This window comes from Phodopus roborovskii, unplaced genomic scaffold (assembly GCF_943737965.1).
Source record: "Phodopus roborovskii unplaced genomic scaffold, PHOROB, whole genome shotgun sequence".
NCBI classification, from domain to species: Eukaryota; Metazoa; Chordata; class Mammalia; order Rodentia; family Cricetidae; genus Phodopus; species Phodopus roborovskii.
In genome coordinates, this window is record NW_026126578.1 from 6,030,395 (window position 1) to 6,057,812 (window position 27,418).

Genomic DNA, 27,418 nt, shown 5'->3' on the forward strand with positions numbered 1-27,418 from the left:
CACCCCTGTGCAAAGCTGCAGACTCCTAAGCCTGGAATTGGTGGGAGGGACAGGACAGGGTAGGGCGGGAACAGCCAGCTGCCTGCTGGGAGTCAAACCGAAAGCGCTCCAGCTGAAACTGGGCCGGGAGTCAGGGCTCAGAGTGGGAATGCTAACCCTTGTTCTCTCCCAGGGACACAAGGCTGATTGGCAGCAGAGGTGGGGTGTTTACCCCCCTTTAGGGGGGGCAGGACAGGGCCTCAGGCCTGGGTGCTGTCTAGCACCTGGAAGATGCCAATATCCTGGTTCCTGCTGTCCTTGGCACTGGGCCGGAGCCCTGTGGTGGTTTCTCTGGAGAGGCTTGTGGAGCCTCAGGACACTGCACGCTGCTCTATAGTGAGTCTGGGGCCCTGGGAAGTTGGGGAAGGCTAAGAGTTCAGACTGTGCTTCTTCAAAGCCCTAACCTGGCTCCTGTCACTGCCTCTATGAGAACCGCCCTTTCTGGTCTGTCTGGTGCTGATGGGGGTGAGTGATTGAAAAGGGAACAAAAATTAGTCTTGTCTTCAGGGAAGGGCTTAGGATAGGGAGCCCCAGAAGAAGGTAGGCAGGGGTAGGGGTTGTCGAGCAAGGGTGTTAAGCTGAGATTTGGGGGTGCAAATGGATGTTTTCTTCCTTCCCAGGGCCTTTTCTGCCATCTCTGGGGTAAGTACTGCTACTTTAACAGAGAGAACTTTCCAGGCTAGCTGAGGGGAAAGCGAATGTTCACCCTCAGCCCGAGAGGCTGAGCTAGCTCCCGTACCCTCTGGGGGTATCAGAAGCCAAAGCAGGCTCTGAGCAGCCTCAGCTCCCACTACACCCTTCACACCCAGATGGTGATGTGCTCTGTCTGCCTGGAAGCCTTGAGTCTGCCCCAGGCCCTGTGCTGGTGCCCACACGCCTGCAGACGGAGCTGGTGCTGAGGTGTCCCCAGGAGACCGACTGTGCCCTCTGTGTCCGTGTGGTTGTGCACTTGGCTGTACAAGGTGAGTGGGGGATCCTGTGACTGTGTGCACACACGAGAGTTCCTAGGAAAGGCACGGGGATTGCAGAGTCTGTGAGCATCTGCAATGTTTAAGATCCTGGCCCAGGTACCCCTAGACCAGCCAGCGTGTTCCTCCAGGTCTCTGCTTACCAGCCACTGCATTTCTGGAAGGGAATCTCAGCCTGAACCAGCCCAGAACAGAAGTCTGACTTGGGCTTTACTCGGGCTTTACTCTCTTCTCTGTTCCTTGCAGGGGGCTTGGAGGAGCCTGAAGAAGGGGAAAGGTCCGACTCCAAACTCCAGGAGCCTAGGAACGGTGAGGAGCCAGTTTGGCATAGCTGCTGTTTCCTGGCAGGGTCTTTCCCATGGCCTGTGGCCTGGCTGACCCCGGTATGTTTCCCACAGCCTCTCTCCTGGCCCAGGTGGTGCTCTCCTTCCAGGCCTACCCCACTACCCGTTGTGCCTTGCTGGAGGTACAGGTGCCCGCTGTCTTGGTGCAGCCTGGTCATTCTGTGGTATGTGAAGTGCTTCTCCTGGTGAGAATAGTCACCCGGGCAATCTGATCTTCCCTCTGCAATCTGCCTTCCCACCGCAGTCTGACATTTCCACCAAATCAGTCTGACATTCCTACCGTAGCCTGACGTTGCCACCACAATCCCGTGCAGTGTGTCTTTAAATCTTGGATCCGATCTGAGCAGTGAGCCCTCTCAGCCTTTTGTGGTAGCTTTTCTGTCTATAAAATGAGGGTAAGGACACTCCTGCCTCACATGTGTGACTTGGTGGGAAGTCACTAAGCAGTTATCTGGGACAGTTTTATTTCATACACTCACCAGCAGCAAATAGTTTCCAATACTTCCATCTTTGCCAATACTTGGCATTTTAAAATTCAAATGTTAGCCATCCTGCTATATATGTCGTGGTTTCTAACTGGGGATTTGTGTGTACATGTGTGGTGGTAGTGTTTATATTTCTAAATTATGTTTGTTTATTGTGTATGTATATATGTGTTCTGGGGGACTTAGATGGAGAGCAGAGGATAACCTAGAGTCTGTTTTCTCCTTTATACGGAGGGTCCTGGGAACTGAACTTGGGTTGTAAGGCTTGGTAGAAAGCACTTTACCTACTGAGCATCTAAGCAGCCCAGGGCTGGTGTTTTTGTTAGTGATGTGTGTGTATGAATGTGGGGGAAGGGCAGGCTGGGGATGGAACCAAAGGCTTTGTATAGGCTAAGCAATCATCTACTGCTGAGCTAAAACCTCAGCTCTTGTTTTTATTAGATAGAATCTTGCTGTGTAGTCTAGACTGAAATCCTCCTGCCTCACCCTCCTGAGTCCTAGGACTACCACATGTGCCACTGTGTTTGGTGTTCATTACAGCTTTAATTTGTATATCCCTGATGACTAACTTTTTACATACTTTTTACACACTTACTGGCTGTTTATAACTTCCTTCATGAAATGTCCTTCCAAACTTTTGATAACTTTGTAAAATAAGAATAAAGAGCTGGGCAGGTAGCTCAGCGGTAGAGCTCTTGCCTAACATGCTCAAGGCCCTGGGTTTGATTCCAAGCAAACACATGCATGCACACATGCACAGACAAACACATACACACACACACACACACACACACACACACAGAGTCAAAAACAAGTCATAGTTCCTTTGACTGTTGAGCAAATTAACTGAGTTGGTATCTGTAAAAACACTTCATGTATCTGCTTAGTTTTTACTTCACAGATGCTTGCATTAAGTGTATCTGGTCAGTTTCCCTCTAACCAAGTGATCCATGGCAGCAGGCATAGGCAGCAGCTCAGATAGCCTGGTTAATCCCAAACCTGCCACCACAGCTACAGAGGATACTTGCTTTAGAACCTGTTCAAAAAACAAACATGCCTTTAATCCCAGCACTAGGGAGGCAGAGACAGGTGGAGTTTCATGAGTTCAAGGCCAGCCTGGTCTACAGAGTGAGTTCTTTGGACAGCCAGGACTACACAAAAAAAAAAAAAAAAAAAAAAAAAAACAGAACAAAACAAAAAGCCATTGGGCGAGCAGAGTGGCCCACCCACATGAGCCCAAGAGCTTGGCCTGGGTTCTGAGTCCTCCATCTCCAGCCCTCTACCACCCTCTCCTCATAGGGTTCTGCAGTGTTTGACTGTTTCGAGGCTGGTCTTGGGGCTGAGGTGCGAATCTGGTCCTATACACAGCCCAGATACCAGAAAGAACTCAACCTCACACAACAGCTGCCTGGTAAGTGACCCAAAGCCCTTATCCCTAGTCTGTGGTCCCTCTGGTCACCTCCCTCTTCCTTGTCCTTCACTTTCAGGCAGGGATATGAGCTGGTACCCTCTTTAGTCAGTTCCTTGTGCTTCTAGTTCCTGGGATGGGTACTCTGTACTCATGTAAATGTGGGTGGTCTTCAGGGCAGAGGCAGCCCCTCTCTATCTCCCCACGGGTTGGGTTGCCCTCCCTTCTTTCCTTGGTCCCCAGCCCCACTGGAGGTTTTTCTGTGATCTCTCCCCAGACTGCAGGGGTCTTGAAGTCCGGGACAGCATCCAGAGCTGCTGGGGTAGGGGCTAGGGACAGTGGGCTGGATGGAGGGAGGAGCAGGGTCTGGAGTTCACACAATGCATACTTGGGGTTGATTTCAGCTCTGTGATGCCAAATTCTGAAAGTCACAGGACATGTTCCATCATTCATTCATTCATTCACTCATTCCACATGAACTGTAGTAATACTTCATTTATATGTAACAACTGTTCACTAATACCAGGAACATGGAGTAGCCCAAACCACTGTCAAGATTATGGTGCTTTTCTTCATAGATCAAAGTAAAAATGATATTAAATCTGAACTAAGAACCCAAAACGTCAAGATTTTGATGTTACTTTTGTTTTGTATTTTCTTTTTTAAAAAAGATTTATTTATTTATTATGTATACAGCCTTATGCCTGCATCCATGCAAGCCAGGTGAGGGTACTGATCTCATTATAGATAGTCGTGAGCCACCATGTGGTTGCTGGGAATTGAACTCAGGACCTCTGGAAGAGAAGTCAATGCTCATAACCTCTGAGACATCTCTCCAGCCCTTCATAGTTTCTTTCAAAGAAAATTTGGCATGCATATATAGCATATACAAAAAAGTTATAAGTACAATGATTTAAAAAAAATTTTTTTTTGAGACAAGGTCTGTAGTTCTTGCTGGCCTGGAACTTACTATAAACACCAGGCAGGTCTCATGTTCACACAGATCTACCTGCCTCTGCTGAGAGGGAATGTGCGCCATTGTGTCCAACAAAGTGTCCGGATGGTTTTAATGTCTAGTCCAGTGAAGTGGTTGTGTAGTTAGGTTGTTTTGGTTTTGACAGGCTCTTGCTAGGTTGCCCATGCTAGGCTTGAACTTGCAATCCTGCTGCTTTAGCTTTCCAAGAAGCTGTGGTTTTAGGGTGTGCCACCACATCTGGCACAGTTGTGTTAGTGTTTATATATGTATAGACTTCTATTACTAGCACAAGGTGAAGGTGTAAATTCTGTGGCAGTTTTTAAACTATGAAATCTTCTCCTCTTTCTTCTTTTCAACTCCATTTTCTTTTTGGCCTTCCTCTGTGGCACTCTTTAAAGATTAATAGGCACCAGAGCTTTGAAAACAGACACATCGGGTGTCCCCTCTTGTCACTCGGTAGTGATTGCTTTCCTTAGTCAACAAATATTGACTGAGTAATTACTCTGTACCAGATACAGTTATAGACTGGAAGTAAATTAATAAGCAAACTTGATAAAACTTCCATCCTTATGGAGTTGGGAGTTAGGGTTAGGGGGTTGAGGGGAGATCCAATAAAACTGTGTAATTGTAAGGTAGATAGTGACTAGAGTTATGGAGAAAATTCAAAAGAAGAATGGGAAGGTTGAGACAGCCCCGCTGCAGTGAGAGATGTGAAGGAGAAGCCCTGTATTTGAGAGACAAGTTTTACAGGAAGAGTACAGTCCTGCCCTGGGGCAGGATCACGGTCAAGTGTGCTCAAGGACTATGAAGGTTCCTTGTATGTTTGCAGCAAAGTATTCAAGACACAGGTACTAACTGATGAGGTTAGAGAGGTCACAAACTAGGCTGGTCAAGGTCTTACAAGCTTTTTTCAAGGAGTCCAACTTTTACTGGTATTACTATGTGGGGCATAAGCAGAGTCTAGGGAAAGTAATTGGCATTGAGGAGATAGCAGGACTCTACTGGCTGCAGAGAAAGAAGAGCTGTCCCAAGATGCAAGCTGGAGCTTCTGTGGGTTTGGCTCTGGGCTTGTGGCTGGGGACAAAGCCTGGCATGAGATGGGGATACAGTTTGTCCTCCGAGGGTCTCCTAGTCTGAGGGTTTGATGGAATTTCCCATGGGACAGTTGGTGAGTATGGCCCAGGTTTGGCTTTTCCCATGGGACAGTTGGTGAGTATGGCCCAGGTTTGGCTGTGCAGAAGGGGAGAAGGGAGTCTGAACTTCCCCCCTCTCTGCTCCCACTAGCCCTGCCCTGGCTCAATGTGTCTGCAGATGGTGACAATGTTCGTTTGGTACTGGACGTCTCTGAGGAACAAGACTTTGGCCTCTTGCTGTACTGGGATCAGGTCCAGGGTCCTCTCAAACCCTGGAGGTACAAAAACCTGGTGAGGCTTCTCCAGGTCCATTTTGACCCTGTACTCATGCCCATGTTAAGGATGTGTGCAGACTGTCAAAGGGGGACACACCTAAAGCAGAGGACCTTGGTGGGGTACCGGGGATGTCTGTCTGCCCGGTCCCCTCAACTTTGGGCCTCCTGCTTCCCCTTCTTGCCTTCTCTTAACTCACTTCCATCTCTCATCCCGCAGACTGGACCACAGACTATTACTTTAAACCACACAGACCTGTTTCCCTGCCTCTGCATTCAGGTAGGAGCAGAATCCACCAGCGCATGGAAGGCAGGGGCTAGGGAGGTAGAAGGATGGCCTCCCATCTTCTAGGGCCACTCTTCTCTACGTTTACTCTTACTGCCCTGTGCCTTCTGCTTGCTATGAGTCCAGAATGTTCCTGGTCCTTTATTCACAGGACTGTTCCTTATGGTTCATATGTCACCTCTTCCTTGAAGCCTTTCCCTACTCTAGTTCTTTGTGTCCCTATGAAGGGTAGGACATGTGCTATGTACTTAAATGAGCTGGGATCCTTCTTGCCATTTACTGGCTGTCTGACCTTGGGTAAGCTACTGCCTCTCTGAGCCTGCTTCCTATCTGTAATCTGGACAAACTGTACCATCATAGGGCTATTGTAAAGAAGGGTGTCACGCCTAGGTTTAAATATGTTGGCTGTAGCCACTCCCTCTGATTGCACATTAATTTGAGTTCCAGTCACTTGACCTCTTGCTCATTCTTTCTCCTTCCTTTCCATCTTCAGTTCATTTTGGGCCTCTATAATCTCTCCTGTGGTCCGTCCATAACCTCTACCCCCTACCTTCCTTTCTGTACCTCTCTGGCATTCTGGGATCCCTAGATTCCCCTCAACTGCACCTTTTCCAGGAGCCTTTCTTCCAAATCCTCCTTTATGAGAAGTCTGTTAGAGCCAGTGGAGCTGCTGACCCAGCCACCCCCACCCTGCCTTTGCTCAGGCCCTTCCCCCACTGCTCCCAGCTCACATCCCCTCTTTCCCAAAGCTGCTCCAGTACCCTGGCCTTTCCTAGTCTCCAGTCCCCGTGTCCTTCTGGCTTTTCTTGTCTGTGTGTCACTTCCTTTAATGTTTGGGCTTCTAATTTCTCTTTGTATACTTAAGATGCTTAGTGACTATTTGGAAGTGGGTAAGTGAATAACATTTACACATTTTTTATCCTTATTGTGAGTCTGTGACTTCCTTGAAGGCAAACAAAGCATATCTTATTCAAATACAGTAACTTTGCCAGTCTGGGACAAGGCTTGGCATATAGTGGGTGCAACTGTTGACTGTATAAATGAATGAACAAATAAATCCCCACTGCCAAACACAATGGGGAGACACAAGGCAGATGTTCATGGAATGTTTGCTGTGATTTAACTGTCTGCATTGCCATGTCTGATGCTCACCACTCAGTATGTGCTCTCAATTAAACATTTAATGAATAAATGAATATTTAATGAGTATTTTCTCACAACATAGAGTTAAACACATAGCAGATGCTCTTAAAAACCTAGTGCAGTATTTGATACATAGTATTCACAAAATGGTTGTGAAGTGAATCAAGCAAGATTAATAATCAAAGACTGCTAAGACACATAGTAGGCACTCATTAAAAAGTGAGCGAAAAGCCAAGTATGATGGTACACGCTTTTAATCCCAGCCTTCAGGAGGCAAAGGCAGGTGGATCTCTGAGTTCCAGGACAGATAGAGTTATATAGTGAGACCCTGTATTAAAAATAGAAAAACAAATACACACACAAATGCCCCAAAGTTGAGAGGAGATGTTCTAACTGTACATGGCAGTGTTTAAAGAGAGTCCATATTCCCATCTCACAAGCTCTGTGAGAGGTGAGAAACCTGGTGAGGGTTGTGGAACCTGCCTCAGTGAATGTGTCCTAGTACTCGGCAGGGTCTGACACATGCTCACGGATGGTTGGCTGGGTTGCATTGACTTAGAGCCCCTTTGTCCTTCCCAGGTGTGGCCCTTGGAGCCAGACTCTGTTAGGACCAGTTTCTGCCCCTTCCGGGAAGGTGAGTGAATCTCCTGTGGCAGGGGTCAGCATGGGAAGGCTGATTCATGTTTAGTAACCTTGGCCCTCTGCTTTAGATCCCCGTGCACACCGGAACCTTTGGCATGTAGCCAGGCTGCAGGTGCTGTCCTCAGGGATATGGCAGCTAGATGCACCATGCTCTCTGCTGGCCAAGGTGGCACTGTGCTGGCAGGCACCAGACCAAGGTCCCTGCCAGCTGCTTGTGCCACCAATGCTCCAGGAGAATGTCACTGTGAATGTGAGATCAAAGGCAGACCCAGGATGGAGAAAAAGGGACCCCAGGGTCTCCATGACCTCACTCATTCCCTGCCTTCCACAGACGCCTCATGAGTTCAAGTCGGTGAGAGGCCACCCCAACCTTTGTGTCCAGGTCAGAATGGTGATCAAAAGCATTGGGTTGAGGGTGGGACCCTGCACCAATTCTCCTCCCCAGGCTACAGCCTCCATGTACACTCCTTGGAACTCATGCACCATCACACACACCATGCACAGACACATTAATAATAGAAATAAAATAATTTTTAAATTAAAAAGTAAAAACAATCATTCAATAGTTGGGCATGGTGGTTCAAGCCTACATTTTAGCACTTGGGAGGCTGAGGTAGGAGGACATGCTGCCCTAAATTTGAGGCCACCCTGGCCTGAGATGTATAGTGGATACTAGGTCATTCTAGACTAACGATTGAAACGGTTTCCAAACAAAACAGATTTATTGACTATCTTACTATGTGCCAGCCATTTTGAGGCAGATCTGTCAATGAACAAAACCAACAACTGCCCTTATCATCCACCATAGAACTTTTTCTAGTGAAGAAAGGTGAACGATATGTATACCTGAACAGGTTAAAGTGGAATCCATGCTGTGGTAAAAGGTGAGGCATGTGGGTGACCGAGTGAGGCTAAGAATGGATCTCCTCTGAGGTGGCAGATGAGGGGGAACAGGTGTTTTAAGTGCTTACTCAAGACCATAAGAGCTGTAAGGCTGTACGCTCCGCTCCGTTAGCACAGGTGTCCTCACAAGGCCTGCTCTGAGAAAGGTGGGTAACCCTGAGGCTTGAACGCAGATGTGCCTAACCTCAGGTCCAGGGTAAAGGGCTTCCTCTTGCCCGCTCCCTCCCTTGTGGATTTTCCGGCCCTTGCTTTTCCTGGTTATCCTAACTCTGGCCCCTTCTAAGCAGGTGAGCAGCTGGGAGAAGGTACAGTTCCAAGAGTGCTTGTGGGCTGGTGAGTGGTGCTCGAGGGTGGCTGGCACACACAGGGCCCCTTGCAGTGGGGTGAACCATGGAGGAGCTGCTCCTAGGGGACAGGAGGAAGGCAAGTGGCAACTCCCAAGTGGGTCTTATTAGAGTGGTGCCTCACTCCTCCCAGACTCCTTGGGGCCCTTAAAGGATGATATGCTGTTAGTGGAGATGAGAACTGGCCTAAACGACACATCAGTCTGTGCCTTGGAACCCAGTGGCTGTACAGCACTGCCCAGCAATGCCTCCACGGTGAGGAACCTCCCTCCAGGCCTTTCCAGCTCTGTCTCAGCCATGCTCTGCTCATTTCTCCTACTTCCCTCTACTCTGCCAAGCCCAGTACTGCTTTCTGGGAATAGTGTGTCGTGTATGTCTGTCTGTCCATGCCTTCTAATGGCTTCCCAAGTCTCCCAGCTCCACCTCAGCACCTTACATGCTGCCTCAGGTGACAGGCCCCTTCCCTTGACTTGACAGAGAGCTGCTCACCTTGGAGAGCAGTTGCTGCAAGACTTCCGAACACACCAGTGTGTGCAGGTGAGTTGGTGACAGGGCTTGTCCTACTGCCTACAGGCAAGCTCCTTCAAACCAGTACTGGCCTGCCTGTTCTGCTTGCTTTGTGTCTAGCCCTGGGTGCATAAAGGGTAGGAGCTTATACTTCTTGACCCTCAGGTGCCCACTTCCACCTAGAGATCAGCTAAGTGATACATACCCCAGTGTTAGGTTCTAGGAAGAGCTTCGAGGAAGACTGTCTTCCAAGGCCCCACTTGGCATAGAACTCAGCTTAGGCACACCTTGGGCAAAGGTGCATGCAGGAGCCGGCTCTGGGCAGGGATATATGCATATCTGAGGCTAGGAATTTGAGCAAGCTGTGCAGAAATTATTAGGTGTTGAACACCAAGCAGGGGATTGTGCTTGTGTCTTGCAGCTGTGGAATGATGATAGCCTGGGAGCGCTGTGGGCATGCCCCATGGACAAGTGTGAGTATGACAGGAACTGCTCTTTCTGTGTACCAGGAGCTGACTCTGATGACAGGGACTACGGGACTGAGGCAACATATGCCATGCCTTACCTGCCTCAAATAGATCACAGTGGTATTCCTTTATCCATTCAAAAACCACAAAGAGGCAGAAAGATGGTTCAGCCAGTAAAGGCACTTGCCACCAAACCTGACAACCTGAGTTCTCCGGGATCCATATGGACAGAGTGCTTTGAGTTGTCTGTCCTCTGACCTCCACACATGCTTTATGGAGAACACACTTTAGTGGGGGGGGGGGTGTCCCAGCATTACCAAAAAGATGGAACCTCAACACAAGTCTAAAAGGACATAGCCAAGAACATGCAGTAAGATGGAACTGTTGAATGTTGGCAAGTGTGACCTTACAGCACTAAGCAGTGAATGAGCATAGTGGGGAGCTGGCCTAGATGGGATGAAGGGTTCAGGGGAAAGGTCCCAGCCTCACTGTGAAGTCTGACCTAGGTAAAGGGAGTCAAGATGCATTGTTAAGACTGTGAAGTACATTTCTGTACTGTTAGAGGGTTAGAGGGTCTTGGGAGGAAGATGGGAGGCCCAGGAGGGATGCAGGATTTTATGTTTCCAGCAACACCATCCTCCACAAGGGTTAGAATAAAGCTGTTTTAAACAGATCTTGGTGGATACTCATAGAATGAATGGGCCGAAGTTAGAAAGTGGGAGCCTAGTTGGGAGGCTATTGAAGTCAAGCAAGGTTAAGGGCCTGCAATCCTAGGCTTAAGGGGCAATATCAGCTGACATTTAAACACAGGCGAGAACTGAGGCAGGTCACATAGGTGTAGCTCTCTCAGTATACAGGCTCTAACACTGGGACTTTGGGCAAATCACTTCAAATCTACAGGCCTCAGTTTCCTCCTTCGTGAAGCAGAGTGAAATGAAAGATATAAGGTTTCTAACTAGCCCATTCTCCCTTGTCTATTCCAGACATCCATAAGCGCTGGGTCCTGGTGTGGCTGGTCTGCCTACTCTTGGTCGCTGCTCTTTTCTTGTTTCTCCTTCTAAAAAAGGACCGCGTGAAAGGTGAGCGCTTCCCCGTTCCAATTCCCCAGGGACAGCCGCAAAGAGTGACGCTGGGCTCGAGTGGATGGAGGGAAGGCAGGTCCGGGTTCACCCTCATGGCCTCTGCCCTCCCTGACAGCGGCCCCCAGGGCCCGCACAGCCTTGCTCCTTCACTCGGCCGACGGAGCGGGCTATGAGCATTTGGTGGGCGCCCTGGCGTCTGCGTTGAGCCAACTGCCGTTGAGAGTGGCCGTGGACCTGTGGAGCCGCCGCGAGCTGAGCGCGCACGGGGCCCTGGCCTGGTTCCACGGCCAGCGGCGTCGGACCCTGCAGGAGGATGGCGTGGTGGTCCTGCTCTTCTCGCCCGCGGCGGTGGCGCAGTGCCAGCAGTGGCTCCAACACCAGACGGTGGAGCCGGGGCCGCATGACGCCCTCGCCTCCTGGCTCAGCTGCGTGCTGCCGGACTTTCTGCAAGGCCGAGCAGCCGGCCGCTACGTCGGGGTCTACTTCGACGGGCTGCTGCACCCCGATGCCGTGCCCGCCGCGTTCCGCGCTGCGCCGCTCTTTTCCCTGCCCTCGCAGCTGCCGGGCTTCCTGGACGTCCTGCAGGGAGGCTGCGCCCAGCTCCCGGGGCGGCCCGCGGACAGGGCGGAGCGAGTGGCCCAGGCCTTGCAGTCCGCCCTGGACAGCTGCACCCTGCAATCGGGAACTGCGGACTACGGCGAGGCCTGGGACCCGGGGCCTTACCCTGCACCCAAATAAAGACCGACGCAGTTACCCTAACCGAGTAGCACTCGTGTGTACGTCCTATGGAACTGCTAGGGGAGCCATCAACCCTGCGGCCCTTTAAAGCCGGGACAGGTGCAGCCCTGCGCCGCTTCTGGTTGGTTGGAATGGGGTGACGCAATGGCACATGGCTGCTCTTCATTGGCTGTGAAGAGGCCCCGCCCTCCCGCCTGTGGCGTTGGAGAAGGGTATACTTACGGAGGCGGCGGCGTTAAGGAGACTCGGCCCACAATTCCCGGGGCGGGGGTGGGGACTCTTATTTCTCCTTGTAGTCTAGCGGGGCTAGGATCCTTCCCGGCCTGTTCCAGGCCGCACTCTTCCAAAGAGGCTCTGAACTTGACCCCATCTCTTCACATCCGGATCCGGGCTCCTCCCCCAGGACCGCCCATCCGGCTTTCTCTCGGAATATTTGGAATCTGACCCTTTCTAATTATGGCCCCTAATATCTCACTGAGACCCTAAAACCATGGCCTGACGCCTACCCCTTTGCCAGCGATCCCGGCCACCTTCCCCTACGGTAACGGAGATAGAATTTCTCTCCTGCAATTGTAGATTAGGCTCTTTTCCCCTTCCAGCGCCTCAGCCTCCAGTACCCCAATTAGTCCTCGTTTGTAATTAGTAGGTCTGAGGATTTTAGCCTCAAGGCACTCAGAACCAAGCCCTCGCTTTCCTCCTTACAGCCAGTGAACCCTCCCCTTCCCCTGTATCTGCAAGTCCCCAGCCTGGGAAAACATGGCCCCACAGCCCCTCAGGGGCCTGGTCCCTTCTCTTCTCTGGAGCTTGGGTCTGTTTCTGAGCCTCCCGGGACCTGTCTGGCTCCAGCCCTCTCCTCCTCCCCATTCTTCTCCCCGAGCTGAGCCCCATCCATGTCATACCTGTCGAGCACTGGTGGACAGCTTCAACAAGGTGGGTGTACTAATAGTCTCGAGGGAGGGGCCATTAGCAGAGAGCTGGGGGCTCTTAATGCAAATCTGCATGGATTGTAATTCCAGTATGGATTGCTAGCTTCAACTGTATGGCCTTTGGGAAAGGTGATTCACGGTGCCTTAGTTTCCTGATCAATAACATAAAATAGTGAAATGTTAGAATGTCAGGCTGGGCGTGGTGGCACATGCTTTTAGTCCCAGCACTCAGAAGGCAGAGGCAGGTGAATCTCTCTACAGAATGAGTTTCAGGACAACCAGGGCTACACAGAGAAGCCCTGTAAAAAAAAAAAAAAAAAAAAAAAAAAAAAAAAAAGAATGTGTCAGAATGTGTCGAGCCCTGTACTTAGGTATTCCTAATTTCTTCCATATCCAGGGCCTGGAGAGAACCATCCGGGACAACTTTGGTGGTGGAAATACTGCCTGGGAGGAAGAGAAGTTGTCCAAATACAAAGACAGGTAAGAAGGTAATGGGGAGGTATATACCCCAATTGGTTGGAATAGATTCTTTTGGGAAGCATTCATTCTCCAGACACTGAATATTAACAGAACAGCAGTAAATAAGAAAACCAAGCCTCATCTTCATGAAACTTGCATTTTATATTTTACTTTTTTTTTTTTTTTCCTTCCAGGCAGGGTTTCTCTGTAGCTTTGGTGGCTGTCCTGGAACTAGCTCTTGTAGACCAGGCTGGTCTTGAACTCACAGAGATCCGCCTGCCTCTGCCTCCCCAGTGCGGGGACTAAAGGCATGCACCACCAACACCTGGCTGAAATTTGCATTTTAGTAGATAGACACACAGTACATACTACCTGTCAGGTGAAGAACAGAAATTTGGCTATGCCACAGGCGGGTGACAGGTGTTCAGGATGGTCCGTTTGAATAGATACCTCAGCTAAAGTAGCAGGGCTGACCTTGTGTTTCTCTCAAAAGTGGCTGGAGTAGAGTGAACAAAAGGCTGCAGAAGGAGTTTAGATTTTGTCCTGAATGTGAGGCCAGAAGAGTGAATTGGATTTTCTGGAACTGGGATTTGTGAGCCCCAGTTGGTTATGAGCCAACATGTTGATGCTGGGAGTTGAACCCAGGTCCTCCTCTGTAAGAGCAGCCAATGTTCCTAACTGCCGAGCCATCTTTGCAGCCTCTAATCTTAAATGAAGAGAGCACTAAGGTAAAAAGCCGGGGTAGCTTGGAGGGAGTGGGGAGAACAGCTGGGTGGGGCGGGTAAGCATTTGCAGTCAAAGTATAAAGGCAGCATGAGCTAGCAAGATATCCAGTAGTAGGTACAGTGAGAGCTAGTTGAAATCTAAGCGTATTTTGGAGACCATCAGTTGACATGATGGATTCCTTATGGGGCATGAGAGAAAGTGGTAGAGACACCTATAATTTGCAAGTATTTTCTGAGAAAGTAAGCCTGCAGAGAGGGCGTGGGCAGGAGTGGGATCAGGCAGGGCCTCTGGTCGTGTGGTAAGACTGCCTCTGGACACCCAGGTAGCTTCCATCTCATTCCAGAATTCAGGGGAGCTGTAGGGCTAGAAACAGGAATTTGAGAGGCCCTCCAGCTTTTCAAAGTGACATTGGAAGGAGGGGCCAGCAAAGAGTTGGAGTTAGGCCTGCTTGTTGTTTCTTACTGTTTTAACTCTTGCTACAGTTGCTCTTCTCTAGAGTTCCCTTGCCTGTTCTTAGTACTGTGGTGAAGGGTTAAATTATGGTTCCCACTAGGAAGGGAGGTTTTGGTTTTTCTGTAACTCTGGCCATTCTCCTTTCCCTCAGTTTCCTCCTTTGGGAATAATACCAAGAGCATTTGTAGCTTTATAATGGATGGCTTCTGGGTTCTTTTGTTTTTACTTTAAAAAGTTTTGTTTTATTCTATTCTATATTTTTTTTCACTTTTTAAATAATGTATTTTTATGTTATGTGCATTAGTGTTCTGCCTGTATGTATATCTGTGTGAGAGTGTTGGGTTCCCTGGAACTTGAGTTGCAGACAATTATGAGCTGCCATGTGGGTGCTGGGAATTGAACCTGGGTTCTCTGGAATAGCAGCTAGAGCTCTTAACTGCTGAGCCATTTCTCCAGCCCTACTTTTTTTTTTTTTTTTTTCACTTTTGATACCAGGTCTCACTATATAGTCATGGCTGAACTTGAACTCAAAGAAATTTGTCTGCCTCTGCTCACCAGTGCTGGGATTAGAGGTGTATGTTACCACACTTGGCTTCTTTCCAAATTTTTATATTTATTTATTATTGTGTGTGTGTGTGTGTGTGTGTGTGTGTGTGTGTGTGTGTGTATACATGTGCACATCTTTCAGGAGTCAGTTCTTTCCACCACTTGGATCCTCAGTCGTGGTGGCAATTGATAGCAAGTGCCTTTACCTCTTGAGCCATCTTAGTAGCCCCCAGTTTCTTCCCTCCTGAACCGGAGTTATAGGTAGTTGTGAGACACTATTTGGATACTAGGAATTGAACCTGGGTCCTTTGGAAGAGCAGCCAGTGCACTTAACTGCTGAACCCTCTCCATTGCCCCATGTTATTATTGTTGTTGTTATTTTTCCAGACAGGATTTCTCTCTGTAGTCATGACTGTTCTGGATCTTGATCTATAGACCAGGCTGGTCTCGAACTCAGAGATCAGATATCCCTCTGCTGAGGCTAATGGCATGCACTACCATGTCTGGCTGACCCACCTAATTTTTGGAAACAGGTTCTCTCACTGAACCTGGAGTGCATTAACTTGGTTATTCTGCTAGATTGGACACAGGGAGCTGCCTGTGTTTGACCCCTCCCCACCCAATTCTGGGGTTATAGACACCATGCCACACTTGGCCTTTACATGGGTGCTGGGAGTCCTAAACTCAGGTTCTCATGCTTGTTGGGGTATCACTCTATCGAGGGAGCCATCTCCCTAGGTCCCAGGTCCCATGTCATATTTTACATAATAAAAACATTCTGTCTTGTGATATGATCTCATGTAGACCAGGCAGCCCTCCGGCTTACCGTATAGTTGAGGATGACCTCAAACTTCTGATCTTCTGGCCTCCCAAGTAGGGATTATAGTTATGAGCCACCATACCTGGTTTATATATTAATTTTTAAAATTGTAAAATACACATAAAACCAGGGTGGGAATGGAGCCAAGTTGTCAGAGTGTTTGGCTTGTCTCGAATGCACAGCACCCTGGGTTCCTTCCCTGCCCCTGATAAAACTTGACTTTGTGGTGTATGTCTGTAATTGTAGCAGTGGGGACATAGAAGAAACAGGAGGTTAAGGTTGTACCCAGCTACATATCAAGTTCAAGGCCAGTCTAGAATGCATATCCAAATAATAAAAAAAAAAAAAAAAAGGAAAGAAAACAAAAAAAGCCACCAATAGGAACACAGTACATTCTCACTGCTGTATAACTACAACTGTGTACCTTCAGAATTTTCTCATTTTAATTTTGTTTCTGTTGTGACAGTTTCCTTATATGATTCAGGATGGCCTCTAACACAGTAACTCCTGCCTTAGCCTCCCAAGTGCTGGGATTACAGATATATGTCACCACATTTGGCTTTTTTTTGTTTGTTTGTTTGTTTTTTTGTTTTGCTTTTTTTGAGACAGGGTTTCTCTATAGCTTTGGAGCCTGTGCTAGAACTAGCTCTGTAGACCAGGCTGGCCTCAAACTCACAGAGATCCTCCAGAGGGCTGGGATCAAAGGTGTGCACCACCCACGCCTGGCCAGATTTGGCTTTAAAATATATTCGTCACCCATAAAGAAATCTTACTATACCCATTAAGTAGCACTTCCTCATCTTTTCATTCCCCCAAGCTCATGCAGAAACCTGGATGGATTTTCTGATTTCTTTGAAGTCCTACATCATGTGTCTGGCTCCTTTCACCTAGTGTGATGTTTCTATAGCTCAACCTCATTGCATTAATTGTTCAGCTCAGTGCTTCATTCCTCTTAGGGCAGAATAATATCCCGTTGGATGGACACACTGCATTTTCTTTCATTGGTGAATAGGCAGTTGGGTTTTGCTTACCTTTTGCCCATTATGCGTGTTGTGGCTGTGAGCATATGTGTACAAGTTTGTATTTGAATGCCTGTTTTCCAGTCTTTTCGGTGTGTATCTGGGAGAAGATTGCTGAGTCATAGTGGCTCCATTTAACTGATTGTACCATCTTACATCCCCACATACAGGGCAGAAGGGTCCAGTTTTTCTACACCCTCACCAGTGCTTGGTAGAGCATATATTTGCAGGAGGGGTCGGGGGTCCTCTCCCTGCCTCTGAGCTACCCCTCCCAGCCTCATGAAGAAATTTCAGGCCTCTCTCTCCTGCATGGCTATCCCAGGTCAGATTTGGAAAGTCACCTGCAGAGGTGTTATTATTTCTGTTTGACAGATGAAAAAAGAAGAAAGGTGTCCAACATGTTGGTGGGACATAGGCAGGAGGGTTCTAGACCATGCTGGATGACATAGTGAGACCCTGATTAAAACTGAGGCAAAAGCTGAGAAACAAGAACAAGAGAGGCTTAATGACTTGTAATGGCTTGTCCAGATCTCACATCTAGCTTCTGAGTCTGACTGAGTCCCCAGAGCCAGTCACCCTTCCGTTGTTAATGCCCGTGGCCCCTTCCTTGATATTGTCCCAGTGTGAGGGAAGGAGGAGAGAGACCTGAGGAGCAGGTGGGTGGGGTGGAGTATGTTCATAACACCCCAGTCCTGTCTGCTCAGTGAAACCCGCCTGGTGGAGGTGCTGGAGGGTGTGTGCAGCAAGTCAGACTTCGAGTGCCATCGTCTGCTGGAGCTCAGTGAGGAGCTGGTGGAGGCCTGGTGGTTTCACAGGTGAGAAGCAGGAGGGGGGCAGGCTTCCCACGGGTGGCCCTGCTGGTTTCACGGGTGACAGGCAGAAGGGGAGGCCTTCGCTGGGAGTGGGTTACAGGCAGGCCTGGTGGTATGGGTTTGACTGCCTAGAAACAGTTGCCTGCCAGCCTAGTTTGGAGCCTTCCAAACCTAGATCTGAGGAGTTGGCTGTGGGTACCAGGCCCCCTTTCTGGGCCTACTTACCCCTCTACCAAGTGGGAAAGGGACCTTGGTCAAGTGGTTTCAGGACACATGCCAAGTTGTGTTGACTTACAGACTCAGTAGGAGGAGGTGGCCACTCTGACTCACCCTCTTGCTTTTACCTCATCTACCCTGCCTTAGGCAGCAAGAGGCTCCAGACCTCTTCCAGTGGCTCTGTTCCGACTCCCTGAAGCTCTGCTGCCCCTCTGGCACTTTTGGGCCCTCCTGCCTTCGTGAGTCTCTCTGAGTCTTTTGTGGTCCTCTTCGGGAGTGGGAGGAGACTGCCGAGGCAAGGGAGCAAACTGGGCTGTGTGAGAGCAGGCTTCCTCATGTAACATCTCCAGCTCCGTGCTCTGGCCTGTCTCTCGGGCCTGAAATAACAAATCAGTGGGTCAGGCTGGGGGGAAAAGCACAGGGCTGGGCTTGTGCAATGTGGCTGTTATGGGGCGTTAAACAAACGTTGCCCCATCCTGCCTCCTCCATTCTCATGTCTGGTCAGACAGTACCTGGGCAGGGGCAGGCACATGCTATGAAGCCCCCATTATCGATGTCTGTCCACCTCTACAGATCCAAGGCAGGAGCTGAGCAAACTACAGTCCTGGGTTAATTAACTTATTTATTACTGGTTTTGTTTTTGTTTGAAGTGACAGGGTTTCATCTGTGAGCCCAGGCTTTGAACTTGTAATGATCCTGTCTGAGCCTCCCGGTGCTGGAATTGCAGGCACATGACATCATGTCAGTCTCCTAGCCCTTTTTAGAACTACTTCTGTAAACGAGGAAAAGGGTTAGGTGCTGGAATGATCAGTTCAGTCTCTAGAAGACTCATCAGATGTGGTGATGCATGCCTGTTATGCTAGTTAGTACTTAAGAGGCTGAGACAGGAGGGTATTTTAAGTCTATTCAGATAAATTATCTGGACTTCCTGAAGAGTCCATCTCAAACACAAGCAAAAAACAAATGTTCTGTGTGTATGTGTATGTGAAGGATAATGAGTTTGAGGCCAGCCTGGTCTATATAGTGAGTACCAGACCAGCTAGGGCTACATAAGTGAGACCTTCTCTCAAAAAGAAAAAGAAAAAGTCGGTAAATAAAAATAAATGAGAAGCTGTGCCCAGTTGTTTTGCATATCTTTTTTGGTTCAAATAGCTTATGACAGAATTTGTGAGTATTAAATTTAATTTTCCTTTCCAAAAAATATTCAGGACAATGTAGAAAAGGCTTCCCTTGGATGATGAGGTTGCATATAAGATCTCACCCAATTTATGTCTGCCCACAGCATGTCCTGGGGGCACAGAGAGGCCCTGCGGTGGCTACGGGCAATGTGAAGGGGAAGGGACTCGAGGGGGCAGCGGGCACTGTGATTGCCAAGTCGGCTATGGGGGCGAGGCCTGTGGCCAGTGTGGCCTCGGCTACTTTGAGGCGGAGCGCAATAGCAGCCATCTGGTATGTTCGGGTAGGTAGCCAAAAGGTGTGCTGGGGGCAAGGGTAGCTGAGGTGCCTGCCTGCCCATCCTCATACTGTCTGTTCTTTACCCAGCATGTTTTGGTCCCTGTGCCCGCTGCACAGGACCCGAGGAATCCCACTGTCTGCAGTGCAAGAAAGGTTGGGCCCTGCATCATCTCAAGTGTGTGGGTAAGTGGGGAACACTGGTGGGGCCTGGACTTTACTCTCTGGCCTATACCAGTACCATCCAATCACATGAAACCCTCAGCCTGGCGGGAAAGGCAGCAAGCCAGGTGTTCACAGTGCAGAACAACCTGCACACAGTAGATGCATGTCCAGACCCAGCTCAGCAGGACAGTGATGGATCAGGAAGGCCCTCTTGGAAGAGGTGCTTCTTTAGCCAAGTCTTTTCCCAGCCTCTGGTTTTTTGAGACAGGGTTTCTATGTATAGCTCTGGCTGTCCTGGAACTTGCTTTATAGACCAGGCTGGTCTAGAACTGAGAGATCTACTTGCCTCTCTAACTCCTGAGTGCTGGGATTAAAGGCATGTGCTACCTTGCCTAGCAAACCAAATCTTACACAAAACAACAAAAATCTAGAGTGGGCTCAGCAGTGAGTTGACTCAGCAGTTAAAGGTGTTTGTTGACAAACTAAACACTGGAGTTCAGTCTCTCTATCTGTGGTCATCCCCTTGGATATAAGCTACATGGATGATGCTGAGTCGTGGCTACCTCCTGCTTCATGTCTCAGCACTCAGGAAGTGAGAAGGGGCTGATTGTCTTGGAGCTAAGTTAAAAATCCCCATTCGAGGGTTGTGTTTAGCTGCAGGGCAGACAGACTCCAGTCTGCCTGAGCAACGCTAGTCTAGCTCCATGATTACTTCAGGGTTGGTAGCAGGCTTGCAGTCATTCCCACACTCGTGATCACAGGCAAGTTCACTCCTGACAATCCTCCCCTAGTTTCTCTGCTATTCCTGCAAAGTGACACTCCCAATCTTTACCCTCTCCACAGACATCGATGAGTGTGGGACAGAGCAAGCCACCTGTGGAGCTGACCAGTTCTGTGTGAACACAGAAGGCTCCTATGAGTGCCGAGGTCAGTGTTTGCTGCTGAAGGGACAGGCTGGGACGGAGGAGAGGAACAGGAGATGCCGCTTCATGCTTGTTCCTCCAGACTTCTAGCTTCTCAGGGTCCAGAGCCCTCCTCTCCTTGAGATCACCTCTTTCTCCTCACCTCTCACCTCTGCCCTCTCTTCTTCAGATTGTGCAAAGGCCTGCCTGGGCTGTATGGGAGCAGGGCCTGGTCGCTGCAAAAAATGCAGCCGTGGCTACCAGCAGGTGGGCTCCAAGTGCCTAGGTGAGTCTCATACCAGGGGGGGCTGGAGTGTGGAAGAAGCAAGGGAAGTAGGGATTCCACATTGAGTCTGGATGGGAGTGAAATGCAGTCTGGGATGCTGAGTCATGGCAGCCAGCACTCTGACCCCTTCCTCTCCTCCCCTCAGATGTGGATGAGTGTGAGACAGTGGTGTGTCCAGGAGAGAATGAGCAGTGTGAGAACACGGAGGGTAGCTACCGCTGTGTCTGTGCTCAGGGCTACAGACAGGAGGAGGGTGTCTGCATGAAGGAGAAGATCCCAGGTAAGCAGGGCGGGTGGGAGGCTGGGCTGGGCTGGTCCAGAGATAGAGCAGACAAGCTCCTCCTCCAGGCCCCACTTCACCACCACCCAAAGGGGCTGCACTGAGACCTGGTCCCCGTGTCTGTTCTCAAGGTTGGCCTTGAGGCTGCATTTCCTCATGTCCCAGGTAGAAAGGGAACCAGATTTGGCACCCAAACACTCTGCCTTCCTAAACCTGTTTTCTCCTGTCTGATGGGAGCAGTCTTCTGCGAGCCTTGGGCAGCCCTGTCACCTCTCAGCTTGGGGTGGCAGGGTCTCAGCTTCCCCTGCAGAGGCTTTCTAAATAGCGAATGAATGATGCTGTGTTCTTGGTGAGCTAGGGGGGCTGCGCAGCAATGATGAGGTCTGTGGGTGTTGTGGGCAGCTCTGGGAACTGCCAGAAATGAGGCAGTGACATGTCACACCTCCTCTGCAGAGCCGGCGGGCTTCTTCTCGGAGATGACGGAGGATGAGCTGGTGGTCCTGCAGCAGATGTTCTTTGGTGTCATCATCTGTGCACTGGCCACGCTTGCTGCTAAAGGTGACCTGGTGTTCACTGCCATCTTCATTGGAGCCGTGGCAGCCATGACCGGGTACTGGTTGTCAGAGCGGAGTGACCGTGTACTGGAGGGCTTCATCAAGGGTAGATAATCCCTGCCACACTTAGGGGATGTCCTCCCACCCAGGATGCCCCCAGAGGTCATGTTTCTCTCCTGCTGGACACCTGGGGCAGCGTGGTTCCTCTCTGAGACTGGGGTAAACAGCCTTTTACCTGCCTTACCCAGCAGCCCAGGACCCCAGTAGCCTCAGGGGTGGAAAAAAAGCTGGAAGCAGTTGCCAGGAGAACCTTGCCTTGGAGACTGACAGGCATTACAGTGTGTGAATTTCAAAAGACAGTTTCTCCTTAGGGAGGTTGCAGGCTTTGGGCCCTGCCCAGTAAGAGAGGTGTCCCCTCAGGGGTGGGGCCACCGTTGCCATCCCCGCCAGGTGCATGCTGCCAGCTCCTGTTGCGTATTCTCCTCCCACACCCCAGCCATTGACTTATTTATTCATCTCAGGAAATAAAGGAAGGTCTTGAAAACTGGAAAAGCTTCATCACTGCTACCTCAGAGACATTTTCCATAACCCTGGGAAATTGAGAGTTGCCATGACAGAGAAGTGCTGTGAAGGGGCTAGAGAGATGGGTCAGTTGTTAAGAGCACTTGTTGCCCTTGTGGAGGATCCAGGTTCAATTCCCAGCACCCATGTGGTGGCTCTCAACCATTCATCCTCCAGTTCCAAGGGATGGGACTCACTCTTCTGACCTGGGGCGGGTACCCGGCACACACGTGGTGCATATACACATGTAGTCAAAACATTCATTCATATGAAATAACTATGGATTTTTTTAAATTAAAAAAATAAAAACCTTAAGCCGAGAAAGGAAGGAGAAAGATGAGAAAGGAACCAACTTAGGAATTGATCTTTCTGGATTGAATATGAATTGTGGTTGTAGGGCCCAAGTAATACAGGACACCTCCAAACTCCACCTTCTCATTTCTGAAGTGGGCAGAATGCTTTCTGATTAGGCCTGTGGTGGGGATTACAGGAGGAGGGACTGCACAGTGACAGGTTTTTAGTGAGATAGTGGTGGCTGTTCCTACTAAAGCCAGAGGCAACCTTCCTCAGGAAGGCTCTTTGTTCCTGTGAAGGGCTTCCTGTCTCTCCTATAGAGGTGTAGGATCCCGGCTTGACCAGCGGGAGGCATGAGCCTAATCTGAAGGGTTTATTTCTTTGGCACAAAGAGGACAGTCAATCTGGACAAGTGAGGTGCATCTCTCCACATTGGGGAATCAGGAGTAACTAGTCCCTGTTCCCCATGATCAAACCATGCACGTCCACCCTGTATTCCGTGTAACTCACGGCCTCTGTGCAAAATATCTGCTGAAATAAAAATAGAAATATTTAAAAACAAACAAATAAAAAACAAAACACGAGTCTGGTGAATTCAAGCCTGTCTTTCCCCGGAAGCTGCAGTCAGGTGGAGGCCGATTTTTCAAATGCTCAACTGTCTTGTCTCTGCAGCTTCATGTGGACCTTGAAGGGAGGGTCCAAGTCCTCAGAGCTCTATAGTGTCACTGGAGGCGCTGTGAGATTCGCTGGTCTTGCAGCGCTGCTGGCTTTCGCTCTGAGGCTCCCCGGCCCGGGCAGGAGCAGGGGCTGGGGTTGGTGCTGGCAGCAGCTGCACCGTGCTGGGCAGCTCATCTAGGGGCAAGCTGTCCACGGACGACAGCCCGTGACGCCACGGGTTCCAGCTGATCTTCAGCGAGCCCTTGGAGAAGCTGTCCAGGGAGCTGCCCGAAGTCCCCGCAGCTGCGGCACTGACGGGCGGGTCCACCACGTGCTGTGGGAGGGGCTTGCGCAAACACACCTCACTGAGCGAGCGGCAGCGGGCTCGGAGCAGCGAGCCAACAGCGCCCTCGAGCTCAGTGTCCGGCTGGCTGCCGCGGCGAGGTCGCAAGGCGCCCCCTAGCGACGGCGAGGTCAGGCCACGGAGGCCACAGCGGTGGAACACGCTGTCTCGGACCAGGTGCTCCCTGAAGAGCGCGGCATCGATGCTGCGGCTCAAGTTGATGGGCGAGGGTGGCCGCAGATCCAACTCACTCAGCGACGGCGCAGGCCCCACGCTGCCACGGGACATCCTCGGGCCACCTGGGCGACCGCGACCCAGTGATGCAGCCGAACCCCAGGGTCCAGAACCAGGCGTGGCTGGAAGCCCACCTTCCGCAGCGTTGCGAATGAGGCTTTTGCTGATATCCAGGCCTCCTGTGGCCAGGCCACTGGACCCTGCATAACAGTTATTTGGTCTCTCGGGCACCTCGCTCTTGCCCGTGGGCGCGGGACACGCCAGGCGTAGCAGCTTAGCCCAGCAAGCATGTTCCGTGGGCGGCCTGGGACGTGTGGCAGCCAGGGCGGCCAACGCCAGGGCCAGTGCCCAGGTCAGCTCCAGCAGACGCAACCAGAAGTGCACACCCCACCAGGCCCAGGAGAAGCGACCCTCCCGGCCAGGCCCTGGATATAGCCAGAGCGAGGCTGCTAACTGCAGACCACTGGCCAGCAGCCCCAGTGAGCCTGCCACAGCCAGCAGCCGTGGGCCTGGACTGGTATCCCAGCCCCGAGGGCCTTCCAGCAGGCGGCGACGACATAGGCAGAGTGTGCCCAGGGCCACCGAAGCGCCCCAGGCGCAAGATAAGCCTTGTGTCAAGAGGTTAAGCACAGGCCTGGTGGAGAACAGGTCTGTGGCCAACAAACCTACAGCATGCACCGGCGCCACGGCTCCCAGTAGGAGTGGATTCTGCAGAGGCTGTGGCAGCCCAGCACCCAGGCCCAGCAGGGTGAGTGCTGCCAGTGCAGTGAGTAGCAAGGGGAAGGGCAGGTTGTATAGCACCAGGCCAGCACGTACTCCCAGCCTTGCCTGAGAGCCATAAGGATCGGTGAGCATGTAGGCAGATCTCAGCCCTGAAGCCACCAACACTAGCACAGCAGCCACTAATGCCAATCGGGGTCCCGCTAGGGCGGCTGCCAGTGTGACTAATGCCAATAATGCCGGAAGCAGGAAAAGCACCCCCACCCCATAGACATGAAGTTCCCAGGAAAAACTCAGCACCCGCCTCAGAGGTCCCCAACGCAGCGGGGGTGCAGTGGCATTGGCTGGGGGGCTAGAAGCTGGAGCTGGAATTATGGAGCTGGCTGAGGGCTCCGGAGGGGGTGGTTGGCCCAGAGCTCTCTGTGTAGTGACTCTAACAAGACCACGCCGAGTTGTTGAGGGGGCCTGGACAGGGGGTGCTGGAGGGTGGCTTTGTGGGCGACCCGGCCATTCCTCGGCTTCATCTGCAATAATAACAATATTAAAAGGGTTCTTTGGGAAGTGTTGTTGAGAGCGGAGTGTGGAGGTTCACGCTTGTAATAGGAGGCAGAGACAGGAGGATCAAGACTTTAAGGCCATCTTCATCTACACAGTGAGTTCAAGAACAGTTGAGGCTGCTTGAGACCCCCATCTCAAACAAACAAGAAACAAACAAACAAACAAACAGCAAATAACAAAACCCCAAACAGACACAGAGTGCTTTCGATTTTTCCATATTCAAAACTGCAGTTAGTAAATTAATTTTCCAAGGACATCTGTCAAATGAAGATAATAGTACCTGCCACAGTCATTGGGTCATGACAAGGGCACAATGTCTAGTTTGGTTCCCACTGGCTAGCAAAGACAAGACAGATATAAACTTTCTTTCTTCCTTCCTTTCGTGGGTCTGGGAATTGCACCCAAGACCTTTCTTATACCAGGCAATAACTCTATCCCTAAGCTGCATCTCCAAGCCTTTTGCATGTTTTGATTTTGAAACAGTCTCACTGAGCCTTGAAATCAATCTCAGACTTGTGATCCCCTTGTCTCAGCATCCAGAGTGCTGGGGTGGGGCTGGGGGGGGGACGGAGAATGACTGCACAAGGTACATGTGTGTTGCACAGAAGAACATTCTAGCTCAGAAGAGCCAGTGTCTTCTGGAGTCTCCAGTGAGCATTGGTTTATTTTTCTCAGCCACTCAGAGAAGGTCCTAGCGCCCTGGCCCCTCTGTCCCATCACTAAGCAAGCACAGTTCTTAGTTACTGTCCCCTCACCCCTAGCCATGGCCTCACCTGGCTGTAGGCCTCTCATGGGACTCTCTGTTCCATTTGCAGCTTGAGCAGAGTTTGGGAGATCAGGGATGAAGGACCTGGGGGTTCCTGGAGCCTCCATTGCCCCTCGGACTCGCTGTGGGGAGATAGGGTCTGCTCCGTTCATCGAGGCTATTGCTGAAATGGTGAGAATAATTACCACCTTGTCTGACTCTCCAGAATCCCCCCCAATGCAGTCCCTCAGGAAGGGGGACACCACCGCCCTAATTTGTCAGGAGGGAAATGATAACCAGAGTTACACCTAGCTACCTTGGATTTTTGGTCCTCACAACCCCACTCAGCCCCCTCATGGTAATACCTACCTGGTCTTAGCTGCCCATCAGAAGTGTCTGAGGCTGAAGGTGATAGAGGCTGAGGTGCTGGGAAGTCTTGTCCAGCAAGGAGGTCAGTCTGCTCAGGCTGGGGTCCCAGAGAGCTGACTTCCCAGGTGTCTCCGGCTCCAGCTTTTTGGGGGAGCTCAGCTGGCAGCCCCTCTGGAAGAGGGAGGCTTCTGGCCAATGCCAGGTCTAGCTGGGCTCCAGGCTCCTGAGTGGATGCCACCTCAATTGGGGATGTTGAGCCAACCTCAGGGACTACTGGCTCGTGCTGGGTGAGTAGGGGGCCCTGGGCAGCCTCCTGCAAGCCCTCTTCATGCCCACTCTGATTTCCCAGCACTAGCCTCACAGCACCTGTCTCCGGTACCAGAGTGTGGGGAGAACCCTGGTAGTCCCAGGGGGAAGCCTGTGTGATGGGGTTCTTGGCTTTGGCCATTCGACCCTCATTCCTAGCTGGCCGTTGTTCTGCTTGGCCTCCAGGCTTTCGTGGGGCAGTGGTAAGAGTGGCTATCCTGAGTTGAGGACTGGGAGTTGTATTGATCAAAGTGAGATGGGGTGCACCCACTGGCTGTGGAGCTGGTGTTTCTGGCTCTGGAAGTTCCTGTGAGCCAGGAGGTCCTGTCCAGCCTTGGGAAGTAAGCCCTCGGGCCAGCTGGAGGTCATCAGCTATTAGGAGTCTTTCACCCTGGCCCCCGGGGGCTGCTTTGGGTCCAGGCAGAGCTGGTCCTAGGGGAGAGTTTGCAGGCCTCTCAGGGCTATCAGCAGGGGCCTGGGGAATGCCACCATGCCAGGAACTCTCATTTCTTAACTTCTCCCAGAAGAGGCCAAAGGTCTGTGGCTCTGATGGGATCAAGTGGGGTTCTGCATCCTCCAGTGGCCTGGGAAGGCTTCTGCCCAAGGCAGGGCCAGCCCCCAAGCATGGCAACAGCAACAGCAGAAGGAAAGGACACACAGAGCCTCGTGAGCTAGGGGCCATGGTTTAATTTGAGTGTAGAGCCCTTGACTTCTAGACCTCAGAGGATAAGCCTACAAAAGGGGAGAGAGAAAAGATAAATCAAAGAGGGATGGAGGGACCCCCAAGGGGTCGGTGGGAAATAAGAGAAGTCATCCCTGCTCTTAAAGTTTTTTAAAAACTGGGTCTCTGCTCACAGCACTTGTTTTGCTGTCAAAACTTTCTGACTCCCCGTTGCTCTTGGAAGAGAATACGAGTTCTATGCCTGGCCTTCCAAGGCTGAGGCCAGGCCAGGTGGCTCAGTCACTGTCCAGCACTCAGTGGGCCATCTTGACACTCAGGTCTCTGGTTCTGCTCCTTCAGGATGGAATGCCTTCACCTTTACCTGATGAAATTGAAGTTTTTCTTTGAAATTTCATTTTTTGAGGCAGGGCCTATATAACCCTGGCTGACCTGGAACTCACTATGTAGAACAGGCTGGCCTTGAACTCATAGCTCTACTTGCTTCTGCCTTCTGAGTGCAGGGATTAAAGATGTGTGTCACAAGGCCCAGCCTTTTAAATGTTTCTTTAAAATACATATGTACAATTTGATGGGGATGGCTGGGTATGTTAAGTGAG

General features: G+C 50.7%; 3 protein-coding genes across 6 annotated transcripts; 2 read left to right on the plus strand and 1 right to left on the minus strand.

Annotated features, from left to right (window-relative positions):
- Positions 1-111: 111 nt before the first annotated feature.
- On the plus strand, positions 112-11,752 carry Il17rc (interleukin 17 receptor C). 4 transcript variants are annotated; one of them, XM_051203578.1, is made up of 18 exons: positions 112-375; positions 660-681; positions 849-1,001; positions 1,254-1,316; positions 1,406-1,515; positions 3,136-3,247; positions 3,522-3,566; positions 5,505-5,644; positions 5,846-5,905; positions 7,634-7,688; positions 7,765-7,946; positions 8,028-8,078; positions 8,887-8,932; positions 9,077-9,198; positions 9,421-9,480; positions 9,872-9,923; positions 10,901-10,996; positions 11,115-11,752. In XM_051203578.1, exons 1-18 carry the CDS (start codon positions 271-273, stop codon positions 11,735-11,737), a joined length of 2,097 nt encoding a protein of 698 aa, XP_051059535.1. In that variant the 5' UTR covers positions 112-270; the 3' UTR covers positions 11,738-11,752. The 4 variants fall into 4 exon arrangements, with proteins under 4 accessions (XP_051059535.1, XP_051059537.1, XP_051059539.1 ...); XM_051203580.1 differs by having other exon boundaries at positions 5,532-5,644; XM_051203582.1 differs by lacking the exon at positions 3,522-3,566 and having other exon boundaries at positions 5,532-5,644.
- Positions 11,753-12,023: 271 nt separating this feature from the next.
- On the plus strand, positions 12,024-21,905 carry Creld1 (cysteine rich with EGF like domains 1). Its single transcript, XM_051203577.1, has 10 exons — positions 12,024-12,667; positions 13,061-13,143; positions 17,391-17,501; positions 17,862-17,953; positions 18,997-19,173; positions 19,257-19,352; positions 20,175-20,258; positions 20,424-20,519; positions 20,665-20,799; positions 21,253-21,905. The coding sequence occupies exons 1-10, from the start codon at positions 12,494-12,496 to the stop codon at positions 21,465-21,467; spliced, it is 1,263 nt and encodes a 420-aa protein (XP_051059534.1). The 5' UTR covers positions 12,024-12,493; the 3' UTR covers positions 21,468-21,905.
- Positions 21,906-22,793: 888 nt separating this feature from the next.
- On the minus strand, positions 22,794-26,905 carry Prrt3 (proline rich transmembrane protein 3). The gene is made up of 3 exons (XM_051203743.1): positions 25,835-26,905; positions 25,494-25,649; positions 22,794-24,686 (listed from the first exon to the last, which is right to left on the minus strand). Exons 1-3 carry the CDS (start codon positions 26,820-26,822, stop codon positions 22,915-22,917), a joined length of 2,916 nt encoding a protein of 971 aa, XP_051059700.1. The 5' UTR covers positions 26,823-26,905; the 3' UTR covers positions 22,794-22,914.
- Between the last annotated feature and the right edge of the window lie 513 nt (positions 26,906-27,418).

What these genes read in the sequence shown, in the direction of transcription:
- Il17rc (XM_051203578.1), top strand. Translation starts at nt 271, where the DNA reads ATGCCAATATCCTGGTTCCTGCTGTCCTTGGCACTGGGCCGGAGCCCT. An exon ending in CAGCATCCAGAGCTGCTGGG is followed by an intron (nt 3,567 to 5,504) that starts GTAGGGGCTAGG and finishes TGCTCCCACTAG; the next exon opens with CCCTGCCCTGGCTCAATGTG. An exon ending in GGCATGCCCCATGGACAAGT is followed by an intron (nt 9,924 to 10,900) that starts GTGAGTATGACA and finishes TGTCTATTCCAG; the next exon opens with ACATCCATAAGCGCTGGGTC.
- Creld1 (XM_051203577.1), top strand. Translation starts at nt 12,494, where the DNA reads ATGGCCCCACAGCCCCTCAGGGGCCTGGTCCCTTCTCTTCTCTGGAGC. An exon ending in TGGTGGACAGCTTCAACAAG is followed by an intron (nt 12,668 to 13,060) that starts GTGGGTGTACTA and finishes TTCCATATCCAG; the next exon opens with GGCCTGGAGAGAACCATCCG. An exon ending in CATGAAGGAGAAGATCCCAG is followed by an intron (nt 20,800 to 21,252) that starts GTAAGCAGGGCG and finishes CCTCCTCTGCAG; the next exon opens with AGCCGGCGGGCTTCTTCTCG.
- Prrt3 (XM_051203743.1), bottom strand. Translation starts at nt 26,822, where the DNA reads ATGGCCCCTAGCTCACGAGGCTCTGTGTGTCCTTTCCTTCTGCTGTTG. An exon ending in TGATGGGCAGCTAAGACCAG is followed by an intron (nt 25,650 to 25,834) that starts GTAGGTATTACC and finishes TCACCATTTCAG; the next exon opens with CAATAGCCTCGATGAACGGA. An exon ending in CATGAGAGGCCTACAGCCAG is followed by an intron (nt 24,687 to 25,493) that starts GTGAGGCCATGG and finishes TTATTATTGCAG; the next exon opens with ATGAAGCCGAGGAATGGCCG.